At 40.6% G+C, this 20,189-nt stretch overlaps 1 protein-coding gene across 1 annotated transcript in view; it reads left to right on the top strand.

Annotated features, from left to right (window-relative positions):
* Nucleotides 1-20,189, top strand: part of NAMPT (nicotinamide phosphoribosyltransferase) — a 58,727-nt gene that overhangs the window by 16,313 nt on the left and 22,225 nt on the right. The window contains exons 2-6 of the mRNA XM_024208494.3: nucleotides 12,654-12,810; nucleotides 14,659-14,762; nucleotides 17,544-17,672; nucleotides 18,329-18,487; nucleotides 19,023-19,159. Coding sequence (XP_024064262.1) covers nucleotides 12,654-12,810; nucleotides 14,659-14,762; nucleotides 17,544-17,672; nucleotides 18,329-18,487; nucleotides 19,023-19,159 — 686 coding nt within the window. The remainder of the gene's footprint in view (nucleotides 1-12,653; nucleotides 12,811-14,658; nucleotides 14,763-17,543; nucleotides 17,673-18,328; nucleotides 18,488-19,022; nucleotides 19,160-20,189) is intronic.

Here is a 20,189-nt window from a genome sequence, read left to right as displayed (position 1 = left end):
TTATGTTTGTGGACACAGAAGCTGAACCTGCCCCCGTTTCTTTACCCAGTTCATGTTGACTATCCTCTCCAGTTACATACCCCCTTCACAAAAAATAAAATCAGTTCTATTTAGTTAATGAACACTGTTGTCTTTATTGCTGTTTTCGCGGGAATGTGTTACACCTGGGACGCAGACTGTGGCGGGGGGCGGGTTTAGTGTTCTGATGCAAATGATGCTTCTAAACTCCAGGAATGACAGGCTCCGCAGTGGTGGACTGGTTGTTTCAACGGAGCCTGCCAGCACTCCTGGGCGGAACTGCGTGTATGTGTCGGCTATGTGACTTTCTGGCAGGGGGAGGAGGGTTACAGATCCCCTGCTGCGTGGCTCTGTGATCCAGGATAAGGACCGCTCCATAAGATCTGTAACTGCCCTCCCCCGCCACAAAGTCACAGAGCAACCCCCCCCCCCCCCAGAACATGAAAACCACCTCCCAGACTGACCAGGTTAACTAGTGACTGCACTGTGTATGTGTCCTGATGCTGGACCTGACCCCGCCTCTGTACCCTGCTAAAGGTGACTGTCCTGTCCAATTACCAAGCCCCTTCCCCCCCTTCAGACAGACTCTCCTCCAAAAGAAAATCATGGAAACAGTAATTAACAGAAACGAATATTTTATTATGAACCACACATGAAACGTGGGGGGTGAAACTTGCACGGGGGCTTCTGTGAGGTGGGTAGGAAAGGACTTTTCAAATTTTGGGGAATTTTGGGAGAGCCTTCTAGTGCTAGAGCAGTCTGCAGGGGTTGACTGAAAGTTTTAACGGCCCTTGCCGCCCCTCCTTCTTTGTACTTTGGGTGAGGGGGGTGCGGGACTTGGTGGCGGGGGAGGGCGGTTAGAGAGAGACTGCAGCGGGGCTCTGTCCTCCTGCCTCCGGTCTTGCAGAACATCCACAAGGCGCCGGAGCGTGTCCGTTTGCTCCCTCATTAGTCCAAGCAGCTTTTCAGTAGCCTGCTGGTCCTCCTGACGCCACCTCTCCTCCCGTTCCATGACTGCTCGGTGCATTTGTGACAAGTTCTCCCTCCACTGTGTCTGCTGGGCTGCCTGGGCTCGGGAGCAGCCCATTAGTTCTGAGAACATGTCCTCCCGCGTCGTCGTCTTCTTCCTCCGCCTAATCTGCGCTAGCCTCTGGGAGTGTGCTGACAGGCTGGGTTGGGAGACAGTCGCAGATGTGTCTGTGGGAATGGGAAAAAGGGAGTGAATTCCTGAGACAGATAAATGAAGTTGTGTACAAAGAACCTAGTCTTTCTCTGTGAAGACCATGCACTGCACCTCTCACATGCGCACTCAGGACAAGGTCGAATTTTCGGCCCTCGCCTTCAGTGCCTGGGGTCTTGCAGTGGTCTTGCAGTTATCTGAGAAGCGGGGCAGGACACCTGAACTTCTGTAGCGGGCAATCATGGTAAGCCGTAGACTTGTGGCTGCTTAAAACTGTAATAGTAGCACTGGCCTCCTTTCACATTGAAAGCAATGCCAGTCTCTGCTGCCAGCAATCAGGACAGCATGAACTCTGCCCCTGTCCCACCCCCTCGCGGCTGTCCCAGGGAAAGATCCCTGTATGCTGCCCCTCTCCCACCGCGTGGCTGTAAAGCAGTCACAATATTAACATTCCCCTCCCTAATTCAAAGCAGGGCATCATGAGCGACATCACCCTCATGAGGATCTCGGACAGCGAGAAGGAACGCATGCTTAGGGAAAGCATGCAAAAACCAGGGCCGTATGCTGCCATGCTCTGCCGTGCGATGATCCCAGAATACTTGATTGTGTCGTGGCGGGGAAACGTGTCCTACCACGGAGGGCCCAATAAGATCGCCCTACCCAGGAACCTGATGAACAGGCTGGAAATGTACCTCCATGAGACCTACGAGGAGTTCTCCTATGAGGATTTCGCGTCTATCCCCGGCCATATTGACCGGATTTTCGCGTAGGTGCACTGGGACTAAAGAGTGGAGCGTCTTGGGCAGCAGAATCATGAATTACCGGACATTGTAAAATTTTTTTTAAATACTTGGGACTAAATAGTGAAGAGCCTAAGGCAGACAAATCATGAGAAACCCTTTGTTACTATTGTAAATATTCCAGTTTTGTTGCAGATAATTGTTTACATGTTTAAAGCACTTTAGGAAAAACCCATTGTTAATATTATAAATATTCCCGTTCTGTTAAAAATAAATGTTTACATGTTTAGAGCACTTACTGCTTGATCCTTCCCCTGAATCTGTGTCCGGGCTAACGGCTGGGGACGGTTGGTAGGGGATCTCGGTAAGGGTGATGAAGAGCTCCTGGCTGTTGGGGAAATCAGCGGTGCCAGCGCTGTCGACTGCCTCGTCCTCCTCATCTCCTTCTTCATCTTCCCCGTCCGCTAACATGTCCGACGAGGAACCGGCCGCGGACAATATCCCATCCTCAGAGTCCACGGTCAGTGGTGGGGTAGTGGTGGCGGCCGCACCTAGGATGGAATGCAGTGCCTCGTAGAAACGGGATGTGTGGGGCTGGGATCCGGATCGTCCGTTTGCCTCTTTGGTTTTTTGGTAGCCTTGTCTCAGCTCCTTGATTTTCACGCGGCACTGCGTTGCATCCCGGCTGTATCCTCTCTCTGCCATGGCTTTAGAGATCTTCTCGTAGATCTTAGCATTCCTTCTTTTGGAGTGCAGCTCTGAAAGCACGGACTCATCGCCCCACACAGCGATGAGATCCAAGACTTCCCAATCAGTCCATGCTGGGGCCCTCTTTCTATTCTGGGATTGCATGGTCACCTCTGCTGGAGAGCTCTGCATTGTTGCCAGTGCTGCTGTGCTCGCCACGATGTCCAAACAGGAAATGAAATTCAAACTGCCCAGACAGGAAAAGGAATTCAAATTTTCCCGGGGCTTTTCCTGTGTGGCTGGTCAGAGCATCCGAGCTCGGACTGCTGTCCAGAGCGTCAACAGAGTGGTGCACTGTGGGATAGCTCCTGGAGCTATTAGCGTCGATTTCCATCCACACCTAGCCTAATTCGATATGGCCATTTCGAATTTAGCGCTACTCCTCTCGTTGGGGAGGAGTACAGAAGTCGAATTTAAGAGAGCTCTATGTCGAACTAAATAGCTTCGTGGTGTGGACGGGTGCAGGGTTAATTCGATGTAACGGCGCTAAATTCGACATAAAAGCCTAGTGTAGACCAGGCCTGAGGCAAAAGAAGAACAGTAATAGAATATGTACAAAGGTTCAGAAAAGAGTTAAGACATGATGGGTATTGTTCAAACTAACCTCAGTGACAGGCCAGACAAAAGGTGTGGTATGATTACATGTAAATGCTCTTTTCAAATAGGAGATTTGGTGTTCATCTTAAGCCCTGTGGAAAAAATGCAAAATTCTTGGGAAGGATCTTTTGAGGTACCAGGAGAGGTGAATGAAGATGCATATTAAAAAGTCTCATGGTAATGCTGTCCCACAACTAGTATATGTAAACAGACACAAGGTTGCAGGGCCGGGGTGACACAGCCTCTCACTGGTCTGGATTGCACTCTGAAATATCTTAGACCCCTTTCAGTCTAACTTCAATACCTGCAAAGATACTAGAACAAATTTATTAAACTATGAATTTGTAAGCACCTAGAGGATAATAGGGAATAGTCAATAAATCATGCCCAGACAACGTAATTTCTGTCTTTGAGAGGGTTAGAAGACTGAGGGGGAGAAGCTGTGGATGTGGTACCTTGATTTTTAGAAAGGCTTTTGACACAGTTCCACATGACATTGTCATAAACTATGGAAATAAACTAGTTGAAACACTGTACTCATAGTAGTTATCAATGGCTTACTGTCAAACTGGGAGGATGTATCTAGTGGGGTCTGGTACTATTCAAAATTTCCATTAATGACATGGTTAATGGAATGGAGAATATGCTTATAAAATATGTGGCTACACCAAGCTGGGAGTGATTGCTAGCACTTTGAAGAGCAGGATTACAATTCAAAAGGAGCATGACAAATTGGAGAATTGGTCTGAAATCACCAAGACATAATTCAGTAAAGACAAGTGCAAAGTGCTACACTTAGGATGGAAAAATCAAATGTCCAAGTACAAAATGAGGAAGTACTGGCTAGGTGAATACTGCTGGAAAGGATGTGGAGGTTATAGTGAATCACAAATTGAATGAGTCAAAGAGATGCAATTGTGAAAATAGCTTTAATATTTTGGGGTACATTAACAGGAACGTTGTGTAAGACGCAGACTGTAATTGTCCTCTTCTTGGCACTGGTGAGGCCTCAGCTGGAGTATTATCCATTTCTGGGTGCCACTTTTAAGAAGGAAGTCCAGAAGAGAGCAACAAAAATGATTAAAGGTTTAGAAAATGTGACTTATGAGGAAAGGCTTAAAAAACTAGTCCTCTTTAGTCTTGAGAAATAGATAGTGTTATAAAGAGAATGGTGATCAGTTGGTCTCCATGTCCACCTGAAGGCAGGACAAGAAATAATTACCTTAATCTGCAGCATGGGAGATTTTGGTTAGACGTTCAAAAGTTTTACCTAACCATAAGGATAATTAAGCACTGGAATAGGCTTCCAATGGAGGTTTGTGCAATCCCTGTCATTCAAGGTTTTTAAGAAGAGGTTAGACAAACAGCTATAATGATTGGTTTAGGTATACTTGTGTAACGATGCTGCCCTTGGTGGGACCCAGCTGAGCGTGCCAATTCAGGACAAATTGCTTAAAGCAGGGCAGTTACAGCCCAAGGCTGGGGTTCCTTTGCACACCAAGGCAAACCGAACCAGCCAAACAGAGACGACTTTGGTTTTATCCCCACTGGCTAACCATAAGTCACACAAGCAATTCCCTTAGACACTCCAGTTTCCCGGTACCACCAACAGTGCCACTTGTTATGGGGACGAATGGTTATGAAAACCAATACCCCAGTAAAAGAAAAAGGTTTTCCTGATACCAAAGGACCCAGAACCAGGTCAATATACAAGTCAGATCTTACCCACAAATCACGCTGTTGCCAATCTTTTAGAATCGAAAGGTTTATTCATAAAAGGAAAAAGATATAGATAAGAGCTAGAATTGGTTAAATGGAATCAATTACATACAGTAATGGCAAAGTTCTTGGTTCAGGCTTGTAGCAGTGATAGAATAAACTGCAGGTTCAAATCAAGTCTCTGGAGTACATCCACAGCTGGGATGGGTCATTCAGTCCTTTGTTCAGAGCGTCAGTTTGTAGCAAAGTCCCTCCAGAAGTAAGAAGCAGGATGGAAGACAAGATAGGAGTTTTCAGGGCCTTTTTATACTCTCTGCCCGTGGGAGGACACCTCTTTGTTCTTACTGTGGAAAATCCCAGCAGCAAGATGGAGTCTGAAGTCACATAGGCAAGTCACATGTCCATGCACGACTCAGTTCTTTACAGGAGGCAGCCATTGCTCACATGCTTTCTTGAATGTTCCCAGAAAGACTTCTCATGTGGATTGGAGTCTTCCAGGGTCCATTGTCAGTTAAGTATTTCTTGATTGGGCACTTAATTTGCAAATTCCTTTCTCAAAAAGCTGACCAAATGCTTCACTGAGGCTTCTTAGAATCAAAATACATTGAGATACAAGTTTCAGAGTAGCAGCCGTGTTAGTCTGTATCCGCAAAAAGAACAGGAGTACTTGTGGCACCTTAGAGACTAACAAATTTATCAGAGCATAAGCTTTCGTGGGCTACAGCCCACTTCTTCGGATGCATATAGAGTGGAACATATATTGAGGAGATATATATATACACACATACAGAGAGCATGAACAGGTGGGAGTTGTCTTACCAACTCTGAGAGGCCAATTAAGTACTTTTCTCTTACTTAATTGGCCTCTCAGAGTTGGTAAGACAAGAGTTGAGGTCTGCTATTTCTCACCTCTGTGTTTGTTTGTTTGTTTGTTTGTTTGTTTGTTTGTTTGTTTATTTGTTTATTTGAAAACACTTTTGCTGTTAACAAGCATGTTACCTCTGGAGAGAGACATCCACAGTTTGAGAACTGCAAAACTAAGCATCTCTGATGGTATCTCCTAGACTGAACACTGAGTCCCATTGGGTAGATAGAAAGATTAACCTAAATCTATACAGAAGCCTGTGGAACTCCATAGGATTGGGTCCCTAATCCATGAACTATTGAAACTCATTTACAAAACTTTTCTTAAACATTACATGAATATATGGTCAAATACTATAGAACAGGGGTTCTCAAACTGGGGGTTGGGACCCCTTGGGGGGTCACGAGGTTATTACATGGGGGGTCGTGAGCTGTCAGCCTCCACCCCAAACCCTGCTTTGCCTCCCACATTTATAATGGTATTAAATATATATATAACGTGGTTTTTAATTTATGGGGGGGGACTGCACTCAGAGGCTTGCTATGTGAAAGGGGTCACCAGTACAAAAGTTTGAGAACCACTGCTATAGAATTTATGATCCCTATTTCATGATGAGATCTTTGAGCTATAATGTATCTTAATTTAAACTATCTTTCGATCATTTTTCCTCAAAAAGCATTTTATTAAAAAAATCCAATTTAAAAAAAAAATCTGATTTATTAAAAAAAAAATCATTGATTTTTATCCACCCTGGAAACAATGTTTAAAAATGATTTGGCTAACTGGTTGTCTACAGCTGAAAATCTTGCCAAACTTGGCTGCCTATTATTCTCCTTCTCCCTGTCCCAACTGCTGTTGAAATTGATCCCATCAGTAAAACAGTATGTTCTAGCATCCGTTACAATAAGGTGCCTGTCATGCTAGCTTATGCCAGGCGTCAAACTCATGTTTGGTGCTGGAGAAATTTTCAGTTAACTACAACAGGGTCTGATGCAGGTTTAGTTGAACTTGTGGGAGTCCTATTGTAAACAAATTGCTGCTGGCCAGATATATCTATCTTTGGTGTACAGAGAGACAACCATTTGTATCATCTGACCCACCTTCTGTTAACATGTTTGAACCTTGCTAGGCACCAGGAATGATCCTGAATCTGGTTCTGCCTGGGTGTCTCTCAGGGATGTGTTAAAACAACTATGGAATGGTTAAAGTGGATGGGCTATATAGTTTTGAAAGCAGTTTCATTAACAGGCTTAAAGTCTGTTGGGTTCCTCTAGATTAGGCTACTGTGGCATTAGCAGGTAGATGGCATTAGTTTTTTGTTGTATTTAGCTGCTTCTCAGGGCTGGTTTGCACACAGTTTGAGCTTCAATTTAACAATCTAGTTTAGTTAAATTGGGTGTTGCATCAGAATTTTTGCTCAAGTTGCATGTAGACAAAGTCTAAACTATCACCGTGTCCTGGGGCTGGTATACCCTTAGGGTACGCAGGGAAGGGTGTTATAGCCCTGCAGCTGAGTCCTAATGACCACCCTAAGCCTCAGGGCTGCGTGGACTAGTGGCTGGAGTCAATATGGCAGCCTTCCTATGTGGGGCCTATTGGCCAGGGCCAATATGGCAGCTCTCCTCTGCGGGGCCTAGTGGTCAAGGGGGAAATGGGCCACCTCCCAGGGGTGAGTGGTGGCCGGGGTAGAGGGACCTGGGCCCTCCCTGCTCCACCCAGGGCCCTGATAGCAGCGAAAGGATTCCTCACTTGGTCAGCGGGGATCCATCCAAAACATGCTGCCTTTGTCCCGGTTTCACCACTGGACCAATATCTAGTTCCCCTGGGCTACTTCCTACCCTATTTTCCAGCACTGCCATCCACAGGTCTCCTGGGTCTCTGGGATCATCGGCTGGCGAAGCTCATAATGGCGCCGTCTCCTTTTGGGCTTCTGTGGGCAGCTGGGCATGCTTCTGGGTCTCAGTGTGTCTGGCATCTGGGGCTCCAGCAGCTCCCAGGAAGGAGCCTGCAATGTGCATCCTCCTCCTTTGGTGATCAGGGCAGACTGAGCTGGGCTGCTCCCTTTTATACTGAGACTCCAGTTGGAGCATGCCCAGCAGTGGTGAGGGGGTGTTGCTTCCTCTGCCTACAATATGGGGTTAACCCTTCTCATCTAGTGTGGGCTGGCACACCCCGTCACACACCACCAGTCTGATTTAACAGTGTGAGATCGAGATATATTTTCTTTTGAAGGTCCATGCCTCATTACCTTGCGTTTTTCTATTGAACAGCATAGTTACTTTTGTTATCAAAAGTCTGTCATAGGTCATTTTAAATTTGAGTGCTCTGTCCCTTTGTATCAACACATCTTCATCCCTAATCAGTCACCTGCAAAGTCTCTACCATTTGCAAAATGTATCAAGTTATTCCTGGGTGACAGAATAGTCAACAGTAACTTTCCCCTAAACTGGTCTGTTGGACACGTGGAAACTCAGGTGAGATGTTCTCCACATCTCACTCAGTTGTTCTTCTGATTGTAGGTTTTTTTCCCCAGTGTCTTGCATTTTCTCTTTCTACCTGGAAATGGAAAAAAGCAATTGTAACATTCTTTTGACACTTTTATAGTCATAAGTGCCTTATGATACTGATTTTTATCGCTTTCTTTGTTGTCTATAGCCTTTCTGCAGTGTTTTTATTCACTAATGTTTTGTCCTTTTCAAAGCTGTGTTTTCTACTAAACACAACCCCTATATCATTCTTGCTGACTGTCACAATGATGATTTGTATTTACTTGTATCATGGTAGTTTACAGGCCCTAATGAGATTGAGGCTCTATTATGCTGAATATTGTACAGACACTTAGTAGGATACATTCCCTACCCCAAGAAGCTTTCAGTGGAATAGATGAGACTGAAAGGGTGGGATAAAGGAAGTGCTAGTGTCTTCATTTTACAGATGAGGAACAGAATGATTTGGAGATTTGCCCAATTTCACTCAGGCAGAGCTTAAAACTGAACCAGATCTCCTGAGATCCAGTTCCACATCTTAACCACAAGACCAGCCTTCCCTTCTGTTAACTTCTAACGTGTTAATATAGTTTGACTATACTAAACAGTTGGAAAGTATAGCACTTCAAGGCTATGCAGTTCTATTTTTCTGTACACTGAAGTGTGCTAGGCACCTCACAAGGACACATTCTGTACCCTGAAGATCTTTCAATCTTCAAATAAGACAAAGCAAGTGAGAACAACTAACAACGTGAATTTTAATATGTGGGAGGGATCATACATAGCGTATGTCATGCTACAAATATAATACAAAGATTGCTTAAATATTATGTGTCTTAAAATGACAGACCTATATACCTTGTTCAATCCATTTAAATTATTTCTCAGTACCCAGTGATCAAGATAAGAATTTTAGCCTTAGAAATTTAATTGAACTTGAAATCTGTCAATGACTTTTTAAAATATTTGAGGCAATGTAATTGACTATTACATTACACAGCATTTCTCTGTGAATATAACTCTCTTCAAGGCTTTAAAACTAAATTAAAAAGTTTTCTTTGGGAAGCAGCTTGGTATACATCTTCAGGTAAGGGAACATTTTTCCCAAAGAAACTTGAGAGGGGAAAATCCATTAAACTTGATTAATTTTTTGAGACTTTAATAGTTTCTAGATTTAAACTGTCAATGAAGGATTCTTAATTAACTGGATAACTTTTTTCCTTTTTTTTTTTTTTTTTTTTTAATTTTTATTAATTAATATAATTTTTTTTTTTTTTTTTTTTTTTCTTTTTCAATCCCCATACATAAAGAACTAATCTGGTTATTAGTAATCCTGTCTGACTTCAGCCTGCAAGCTGTAGTTTACACTTCTCGCACCTTGTACTGTGATCACATTGCATATTTCAAGCTAAGCAATGTTGTGCCCATTCAGTATTTCTTTGGGGAAACCTCTAAAGAACGCTTTCTGTAGATGGAGCAGGAAGTAGTGTTGCCGATTCATTATGACCGTGTTCTCACTAAGGCTGTGTATACACTGCACAGCTTACAGTGGCATAGCTGTGCTGCTAAAGCCTTGTTGCTGTAAGGCAGGCGTTGTAGCCACTCTTTGGCATCAGAAGAGAGGGTCTCCTCCAGACAGTGCTGTCCACACCGGGGCTTTTCATCGGTCAAACTTTTGTCGGTCGGGGTGTGTGTTTTTTTTTTTTTTTTTTCACACCCCTGGAGCAACAAAAGTTTTACAGACGAAAGTGTAGTGTAGACATAGAAGCAGCTTGGGATCCTTAAGGTTGCTGTACAAAATCTAGGTACTAATAGATACTGGATCAGAGCCCAGTATAACTATAGCTAAAATGGTAGGTGCAAATACTAAATTTCAGTATGCAGACAAACTTAATATCCATCACCTTACGGTGACGTAAACCAACAAAACCAGAAAAATGCCTAATGACGGATTCTAATTCTGCAAATTTACGCACACTAGAAAGTTAATCGCATGATTAGTCCAGTACACTTCAGTGTGAAACTGTCTGGCACAGAATATCAAACATCCAGTATCTTATAATCGCCAAACCTGTTAATGGCTCCATGCATCCTCTTTTCTTAAAGATCAAGTAATATAATTTTAGTGGTCAAGCACATTTGTTTATATATAAACATTAAGTGGAATTAAGGGTTCAATATAGCTTAATTTTTTCAAATTCTTCCAATTGTAGCACTTTTTCTTCCATACAGATGTGATTATGCTTGAAGAATTGCTCAATAAAAGTGGCAATGTCTTTAAATTCTATATAGAATTTTCTGACTTCCCAAATTAAAACACATCATTTTCTTTTGGCTAAATCTAAAAATCCAGTTGTTTCTGGTTCTGACATCACAGATGTTACACATTCTGCATTTGGAGCAATTGTGTTTGATGTTTGAGCCATCTTATGATCCTTTAGCTGTATTGGTTCTGCAGTACTTTCATTATTTGAAGTAAATGCAGACACGTAAAAATATTCTGCCATGCTGTCCATGCTTAAAACTTGGGGCTTGAATTTTCAAAGGCCAAAGATGAATAAAAACTTCCATTTTTTACACTCTTTGTGATTTATTAAACATTCCCTTGCAGCATTGGATACCCAAACACAACGGCATTGTGCTGGTATATGAAAACCGGAAAGTGAAACTGGCCAGTCTAGTTCACTGTCCAAGCTGAGTGAAATGCAAAAAATAGAACAGCATAAGTGATGAAAAGGAAAATTGGATTTTTAAAATCTTTTAATCTACAGTTTTAGTAATACAGGTAAGGGAAAAATTAAATATTTAATCTTGAAAGTGTCAGATACTTATTGTAAAAATAACCTGGGAAACACTTTTCTAAAGATATAACAAAACAAAAAATACTTAGGAGCTATCACTTAAAATCCTCTTAATTTGGAAGTAGTAGCAGGGAAAAATTATTTCTAATATCTTGTTCAAACCTAGAAATCTGTCAGTCTTCATAGAGATATGCAAACACATCTTGCACTTTTCCTCCAATTTTCTGTCCTGAGCAGTGATGACACCTCTCCATTCTTATATATTTTTTTCTGCTGTAAAGCGTGTAGGTGTATATTCGTGTATGGTGTATAAGTACATATTCTGACAGACAAAAAAATTGTGAAAATTAGCTGACTTCTTATGACACTTAGATGGTAGAATCTGTAAACCAGCCCAAACTTTCCAATTTACACCCTCGTATACCCTTCCTATCTCACATGCAGTTGTGGGTTGTATGTGTAATTTTAACATTTTAGAAGGAATACCAGCTTTGCAAGTTAAAGACTAAAATGGCCCATCTATGAGAAAGGAAGATATAGTTAGACTTGAAATGTAATAGATCTGTATAATGTACAAGCTAAGATAGAATGCTAGGTACATTTATAACCGTTTGTGTTCACATGCTCAGCTCCCACTAAACATTCACTATTGGAGTGGAACTCCTAATGCCTGGTCTGTGCCTGAAGATCAGTTTTTATGGAAAGTTTTGAGAGAAATCCCTTTAGTAATTTCAGTGGGAAAATACAACTCTTCCATTGAAGAAGAAAATCAACCCACTTATTTAACACAATTAGCAGCAATAACAGGTTTGAGAGCTGGCATGGACATAAGCAGAGCTAGAAAAGTCTACTCCTCTGTTCACCCAGGATAGATAGCTTTTTTGGGTGAGTGCTGTCAGCTTCTTCAGAATCTGAACTGCTTAAAGAATTGTTTCTAGCCTTATGACTATGATAACCTGCAAATGTGAATTGAGCATAAACCGAAGCAGTGATAATTTCTCAACAGGCAAACATCTTCCATTCCACTGCTGCTACCAGGTTTGCAAAGACACAGCAGAACGAAAACTGACCAATCTTGTCACTTTTCATTGCTGCTATTCAAAACACAGGTCAGTTTCACTCTGCTGATACAGGGAAACCTACTGTGTGAGTAGAAGCAGAGGTGGGCACTAAAGCTATTCACTAGACAGAAAAATTGAAAAGCAGATGGGGGAAGGAGTAAAATAGGAGAAATTGGGGTGAGCAATCAGAAATCCGAGGGAGAGGTAAACCGGTAAAGATCCCCCACCCATCCTCCCGGCTACTAGTATGGATGTAGTGGGGAAATGAGAGAATGTTCCTCATTTCTAGCAGCCTGAAAGATGGGGTCATTCCAAAGTCACATGTAAAGACGGAACTCTGCTGAAAACTCTAACAAGTCTTGTTTATTTCTGATCTTTTATTGTCTGTTCTCTGGTGATTATACGTTTTGAGCTCTTACTGAGGTTTTTCTTAATGTAGGTTACACATTATTTGCAATATCCACCTAATACAAGCAAAGTTTATTCCTACTTTGAATGTCGTGAAAAGAAGACTGAGAACTCCAGATTAAAGAAGGTGAAATATGAGGAAACAGTTTTTTACGGGTTGCAGTACATTCTAAATAAGTACTTAAAAGGTATTTGTCTCATTATTTCAGATAAAACATAAATCTCCATATTTTTCTCCAAACTTCTTGAATTCTGATAGTTGAAGCAGTTTTTGAATTATTTTAGCTCTGTGTTGTTTTTAAAATTTGAAGTCTCATTTTATTCTCGTGACTCTCAAAAATGAGATGTCATCTTTTGTAAAATGGTCTTCTACATTCAGTGCCTTCTATTTTTGTTAGGTATCGATGAGATATTCAGCAAACTAAAAACTACAAAAAAGAATAACAAGTATTTTTATCTGCAAAGATGTTACCATGTTTTAGATGAACGGTCATCTGAAACATCAAAACTTGAAAAAGATCAGAGCCAAAGATAAGTTACCTGGAATCATTAAAAAAGGTAGCAACGCCATTCTCTTTGAGAGTCAGTTAAGATTTGGAGGAAAATAAGTTTTATGTTCAAAACTTGAAAAATGTACAATTTGTATTTTCTAATTAGTTATATGCATGTATTAGTAATGTGTTTAAGTGGGATAGCTCAGTGGTTTGAGCATTGGCCTGCTAAATCCAGGGTTATGAGTTCAATCCTTGAGGGGGCCATTTAGGGATCTGGGGCAAAAATCTGTCTGGGGATTGGTCCTGCTTTGAGCAGGGGATTGGACTAGATGACCTCCTGAGGTCCCTTCCAACCCTGATATTCTGTATTCTAAGTGTATTTGCCTTTAAATCTAGTAATGGTCTATACAGAATTTTAATTGTTGACTGTGGTAGCTAAGTGTGCATTTTTTTTCCAGACCATTTAAAGATGTACATCTTAAAACTTCACATTGCATTATAAACCCATGTTTGGAGGTACAATTATTTGTTTTTTTGCACTTCAAGTAAATACCATCTATTTTGATTGTTCCTCTCATTCCGGTTTCTGTTATACCAAAAAATCCTTTTCCTACATCATTGGTCACAGACTGTGCAAATCTTAACCAAGACTCCACCAATGCCAATCTCAGTTCTTGCCAAATGTTGGCACTCCAGTAAAAAATCATTTGGCAATCCCATATCATTCACTGTGAACTTCCTCTTATTGTACCTCCTTGAAATAGGAAAACTGTCCCAAAATAATCACAGCATGATTCAAATCAGTATACTTAGTCTTCAAAATCTCATTCTGCGGTGGGTTGTCAGAGGCTAGTTGACATTACTATAACAGCTTCTATAGAGCTCTAAAGAATTACAGGACAATATTAAACTTGATTCATTTTAGCATTTATGGAATGTGCCAGGTTAGTAGTCCTGTAGGTTGAAGTCCCCTGCTTAGCCACAAAAAGAGTATGACAGAGGCAATAGCATTGCAAGCTTCCTCAGAGTGTCCTTGCTAAGGTGCCTCAACCCTGTTTTAAAGAGATCATCAGTGTGGAGGAACGTAGCTTAGTATCCACGCTAATTCAGACTTTGGGTGCTTTGCTGAGTGTTGTGACTCCTTCTCTGGGAACAGTGTTGAGAGCATCAACTCATTCCATGTAGATGCTGACCAGCCATCAGTTGATAGTGACCTCAAATTATTACCAACCTGAGCTGAATTTGAACTACTGATCTATAAGTGAAAGATCTTCTGTTCCCATACCAATTTTCTTAGCCGTCCTGTCTCTCTTACAATACAACTTTAAAGCCAAAAACGACGCTTTTAAGCATAGTATTCACTATGACAGGATTGCCCTCCAAAAGCTCTTTGGACGCAAAGTAACTTTTTCATGTCTGGGAGGAGACTTTGATAATAAAAGCCTCATGTTTTATTTATTCATAAAGAGCTGCTTAATAATGCTTGGCATTAAAAAATTATCGCATTGTCTGAACTTATTTTTTAACTATTTTTCATTGCAGGCAAAGTGATAACCAAAGAGAAAATCCAGGAAGCCAAAGAAGTGTACAGGGAGCATTTTCAAGATGATGTCTTCAATGAAAAGGGATGGAACTATATTCTTGAGGTAAAAATCTGTGTGTTTTGTATATTTTAATTCAAGGAAATTCTAGGTAGGATTTGTGCTTCCATCTTTAGGATCATTGCTGTAGTCTGCAAGGACTAGCAGCTGTCACAGAATAATCAAATAATTGTAAACCCATAAAGCAAAGTAGTTTTCATCCTTACAAATACCAGATATAGCTTTCTGGGTAATAGGGATTAGCCATCACCTGCTAGTATGAGTGGGGGCTTGTTGGCAATTTCAATATGTAATACAATATTTAGTGCCTGGTTATGACATTAAAATCACTTTCTCTAATTAATCATAGTTGCTTTTCTTCTAATGCAGAAAGCACTACAACTTTTTGCATGAGTAAATAGTAAATGGAGAAAATACATTTTAATTGGTATATGAAAATCGGGTATCTAAATTTTGTAGTGCTACTTAAAATAAGTTTTGTTATGAGATATAGAGAAGTTAGGAATTTTTCTGAGACACAAAATCTTCAAAATAACTATCTTTTAAAATGCAACAGAGGGTCCTGTGGCACCTTTAAGACTAACAGAAGTATTGGGAGCATAAGCTTTCGTGGGTAAGAACCTCACTTCTTCAGATGCAAGTAATGGAAATCTCCAGAGGCAGGTATAAATTAGTATGGAGATAACGAGGTTAGTTCAATCAGGGAGGGTGAGGTGCTCTGCTAGCAGTTGAGGTGTGAACACCAAGGGAGGAGGAACTGCTTCTGTAGTTGGATAGCCATTCACAGTCTTTGTTTAATCCTGATCTGATGGTGTCAAATTTGCAAATGAACTGGAGCTCAGCAGTTTCTCTTTGGAGTCTGGTCCTGAAGTTTTTTTGCTGTAAGATGGCTACCTTTACATCTGCTATTGTGTGGCCAGGGAGGTCCCTGATTGAACTAACCTCGTTATCTCCATACTGATTTATACCTGCCTCTGGAGATTTCCATTACTTGCATCTGAAGAAGTGAGGTTCTTACCCACGAAAGCTTATGCTCCCAATACTTCTGTTAGTCTTAAAGGTGCCACAGGACCCTCTGTTGCTTTTTACAGATTCAGACTAACACGGCTACCCCTCTGATACTATCTTTTAAAATGTTATTTTCTTAGTGTGTAATTTTTTTTTCAAAGAAATGAGAGCATTTTCCCTTTAAGTGTGGGCAGATTTGTTCCGTTTTTTCCACTCACTAAAGCTTGTTGCTTTGCCAATTTTTATCTTAAACTAAACTATTTCTTCGAAAGCATTGTATATTCCATTAATGATCATGACTGAGGTATTTGATGGCATGTGGGTATGAACATATTGGCATGTCTGGATGTCCTTTAGCAACCAAAATGGACAATAAGAATGGAAATTCTCCACTTTCACAAAGCGTAACATTAGCGTAACTGTTTTTCTCCATTCTACCATTTACTCAAGAGTGCTAAAGGGGTGTGGGCGGGTGGGTGTATATCTACTTCTGTTCATAGATCCTTTGAATAAATTCCTATGATTTTTCCCATATTACTTCTCCTGAAGAGAACCAGATCTTATTTTACTGTTTAATGACCTGGTTTCCTTTTTCCTCTTTAGGTTGTCCCTTTTTAACACCATTTACTCACCCATAAATAATTTAAAGCCTTATTGTTGGACAGTCTTTACTAGGTTTCTGTCTTGGGAGGTTGTAATAGGCATGGTCCTCTTTGGTCAGTCTAGTTAACTGGTTCCTTGCTGTATATAAATATGATAAGGCTCTTAAACAGGAAAGGACTCGGATGATACTTCTAAAACTCTAGTGATTTCTTGGAAATACCTGGATTTCTAGGATGCGTCTCCATGTGAAAGTGCTTCTGAAATTCTGAATGGAAGTGTTTTATTAAAAAAAAGTTATACTGATTAATCTTTGACAACTGGAGCTGTTGAAGCAGCATTTTGACATACATTGGGATATCACTGGAGAATGTGTTTTGATACTAGCTACAAAACTGCACCATTTTTCTAAAGCAGCACCATTTTGGTACATATGTTCATTTTAACACACTTTTGTACACTTTATGGAAAGACTCCTAAGGCATGTTCATCTGGGTCTGTGCAAGCTGCTACTTATCAGTTTAGTTCGTCGTGCGATTTGAATAGCTTATAATAGTTATTTTACAGTTGCTGTCTCATAATTTATTCATTGCAAACAGGCTGCTACATCATATTCCACAGACTGTTGAATATTTGAAGCATGAAAGTTAATGTTGACAATTGTTTTGAAATGGAAAGAACAAAACTTTGGGAGACTGGATTCCATGGTCAGTGGATAGAGTAGATGAAACTTTTTAGAAAGGATGTACACTGATTTTCATTTAAAGATATTAGTTATCTTAAAACAAATGTCTGCACCAAAACATAATGGGACCATTTAAAATATGAATGCCAGCTGGAGTAACAGTCAAGGTAAAACACCACAGAAAATTGAATGGCAAAGATCTGTTAAATGAACGCTTCTGTGGACCAAACAAACTTTTTTTTAAACAGCAGGGTCTCCTCAAATGAGTGTGTTTAAAGAATAACATTGTTTAATATCCTTTAGTGGAACATGGTTATTTATTCATTTTGTGGAATTGGTGCCTTTTTAAATGTATAGGTTTTGGTGCATTTGAGTGGGGGGTTTGTTTTGTGTTTTTTAAATATTCAGTTTATTTCACTGTAAATTTTCTTTTTAGCAAATATAAAGCTTGATTTTGCTCCACTGAAGTCAATGGAAGCAGGGCCGGCCGAGCTGTTCCTACACTCTAATGCTGCTCTTAATTTCTCTTACAGAAGTATGAAGGGCATCTTCCAATAGAAGTAAAGGCTGTTCCTGAAGGCTCAGTCATTCCCAGAGGAAATGTACTCTTCACAGTAGAAAACATGGATCCAGAGTGCTATTGGCTCACTAACTGGGTTGAGGTCAGTCTTTTAAAAATGAAGTTTTAATTAAAAATAAAGAATGGGTTCACAATCATTCTACTTGGGTTTAGGGTGAGATCTCTGGAACCAGCTGGTTTCTGCTTTCAAAAGATCTGTCTCTTTCTTGAAGCCTGCTGCAGAAGTGCTATGTGTGATAGGCTTATTTAATAAATACGGGAAATTCACAACAGTGCTCATACACGTTGTGGGGATTGGCTTTTGTGTGCATTGATCTGCAGTTCAGGAAGTTTGACTCCTGCAGCGAGTAGTTGCTTGGCCCACCGCACAATAAAAAGGACTTATTAAATTAAATCTGACTCTTAAACAAACTATTTTGGACATAGCCAATATTTCTTGCATCACTTCTAAAAATGAGGAGCACCTCTTGGAAGAGTATAGCTGTAAGTTAACAGATAGAAGTAGAATTGGGGAGTGATGTGATGGTACTCTTCCAATAAGTCACTTGTGCACATGTTGAAACCATTTGCCATACCTAATTTGCTGAGTCTTTGCAGTCCATACAGATTTCCCCTTGGTTTATTGCCAGTAGCCCAGTTGTGCTTGGCTCATTGCCAAATGGGGATTTTTTTTGAGTCGTGATCAAGCATATTTCATTTATGTGCACCTGATAACGATGAGTTTTGTTGTTGTTGTAGACTATTCTTGTTCAGTCATGGTATCCAATCACAGTTGCCACAAATTCCAGGGAGCAGAAGAAAATTTTGGCAAAGTATTTGCTAGAGACATCTGGCAGCTTAGAAGGACTGGAGTACAAACTGCATGACTTTGGCTACAGAGGAGTTTCTTCACAAGAGGTAACACTAATTGCCCAATAGCTTGAGAAGTCTAATTCTATTTAAACAAATGTTGTATAGCCAGGGGTTTCTAGCATTTTGGCACAAATACCTTTTGACTATTTCTGACACTGTGGTGTCTTGTAATGTTATGAAAGTCTGGATTATTGGAGCAGTGTGTGTTGGGAGTACTTTCCTGAGAACTCCTTTCCTTCTCTTAGTACCTTCAGGTACAAAATTAAAGAAACTGCAGTTTACTTAAATATCAAGATCTGGAGAGCTTTTCTCTTTATGGAAATTATATTCTGGATAGTATGAGACTGTGTTTAAACTAAATAAAGGAGAAACTAGAATTAAACAAGAGCTTTGGTGTAACAGAACTAACCCTGTACAATACTTGATAATTAGGCTTCATGATTGGATGTTTTAATTGGGGAGTTGGGGATTGGTCCTGCTTTGAGCAGGGGGTTGGACTAGATGACCTCCTGAGGTCCCTTCCAACCCTGATATTCTATGATTTGGCACTGTAATTTAAAGTGATGTCTCTGTTTCTCAGACAGCAGGAATAGGAGCATCTGCTCATTTGGTAAACTTTAAAGGAACTGACACAGTAGCAGGAATTGCTTTAATTAAAAAGTACTATGGAACAAAAGACCCTGTTCCAGGATATTCTATTCCAGCTGCTGAACACAGGTAAGATTTTTTTTTTCCCCCCTCCAGTTGTTTGAAACCTTTGCTGAATTTCTTTGTTTCTAGTGTTAACACAACTATTTTCCCATGTCCTTTCTTTGCATGTGGAAATGCTTGCTTCACTCCACATAAGGAAGCAGATAAAACCTCTTCAGTCTTTTTGTGTGGCCCACTGTATGAGTAGATACTAGTCCAGCTGTTAAGGCAGAAGTGAGCCTTGCCAGCTGATGCATGTATAATGTACTGATCTATTTTTTAAGAAACTTATTTAGGTTCAAAATGAGACTGTAACTTGGGGTTTTTTTTAGTCAAGTTGTAAAGTCATAATTAAAACATCTTGAACATTTGTATTCTCAATGGGCAACAATTTGATACTGGGGCCCAATTCTTTAGCACAGCTCTTTGAAAATACACGAGAAGTCATGAAAGTTGCCAGTGTTAGCACTCCCAACTCAAGACCTCTCTCCCAAGCAGAGGTAGTTCTGGTATAATAAGCTTCCCATCATGTCAGGACCCTGACTGAAGAATTAGTCCTGTCTATGTGATCAATCCTTGATCTCTACTGACCCTGCCAAGAAGGATGAGAGTTGTGACAGTGTTTGTTATATTTTGAACATTCCTATGAGACTGACACTCATTCATTTCAAACATCATATCACCGTCGCTAGCTGGTAACTTTCAGCTACTCCTGACTTGTACTGGATTTCGATACAGAGATGAAAGTCTCTGCATCTTATTACCGTGTGCTATCCAGTCTACCCTCTTAAATGGATAAAAACTTTGCACCATTCCATATTATTCTTAGTGGATAGAAGTCCAGTGTTTAATATCATAAATATTCTAATCTGGTAAACTGGAGAACATGATTCCAATTTGAAAACTGGATTTACTTTGTATAGTGGTCATCTCTGAGCAGTAAATATCTGTCCAGGTCAGTGTTTCTGGAGCAATCTAAGTATGGGATTTAATGACTAATTGGAAATCTAGAGAACTGTTGTATAAGTTGGTGGAAGTTCAACAGGCTGCCCAGTGC

The sequence above is a fragment of the Terrapene carolina genome, unplaced genomic scaffold (genome assembly GCF_002925995.2).
Source record: "Terrapene carolina triunguis isolate 2854851 unplaced genomic scaffold, T_m_triunguis-2.0 Scaffold68, whole genome shotgun sequence".
Lineage (NCBI taxonomy): Eukaryota > Metazoa > Chordata > Testudines > Emydidae > Terrapene > Terrapene triunguis.
The sequence above is the reverse complement of the archived record's forward strand: the minus strand, read 5'-3'. Positions and strand labels throughout refer to the sequence as shown.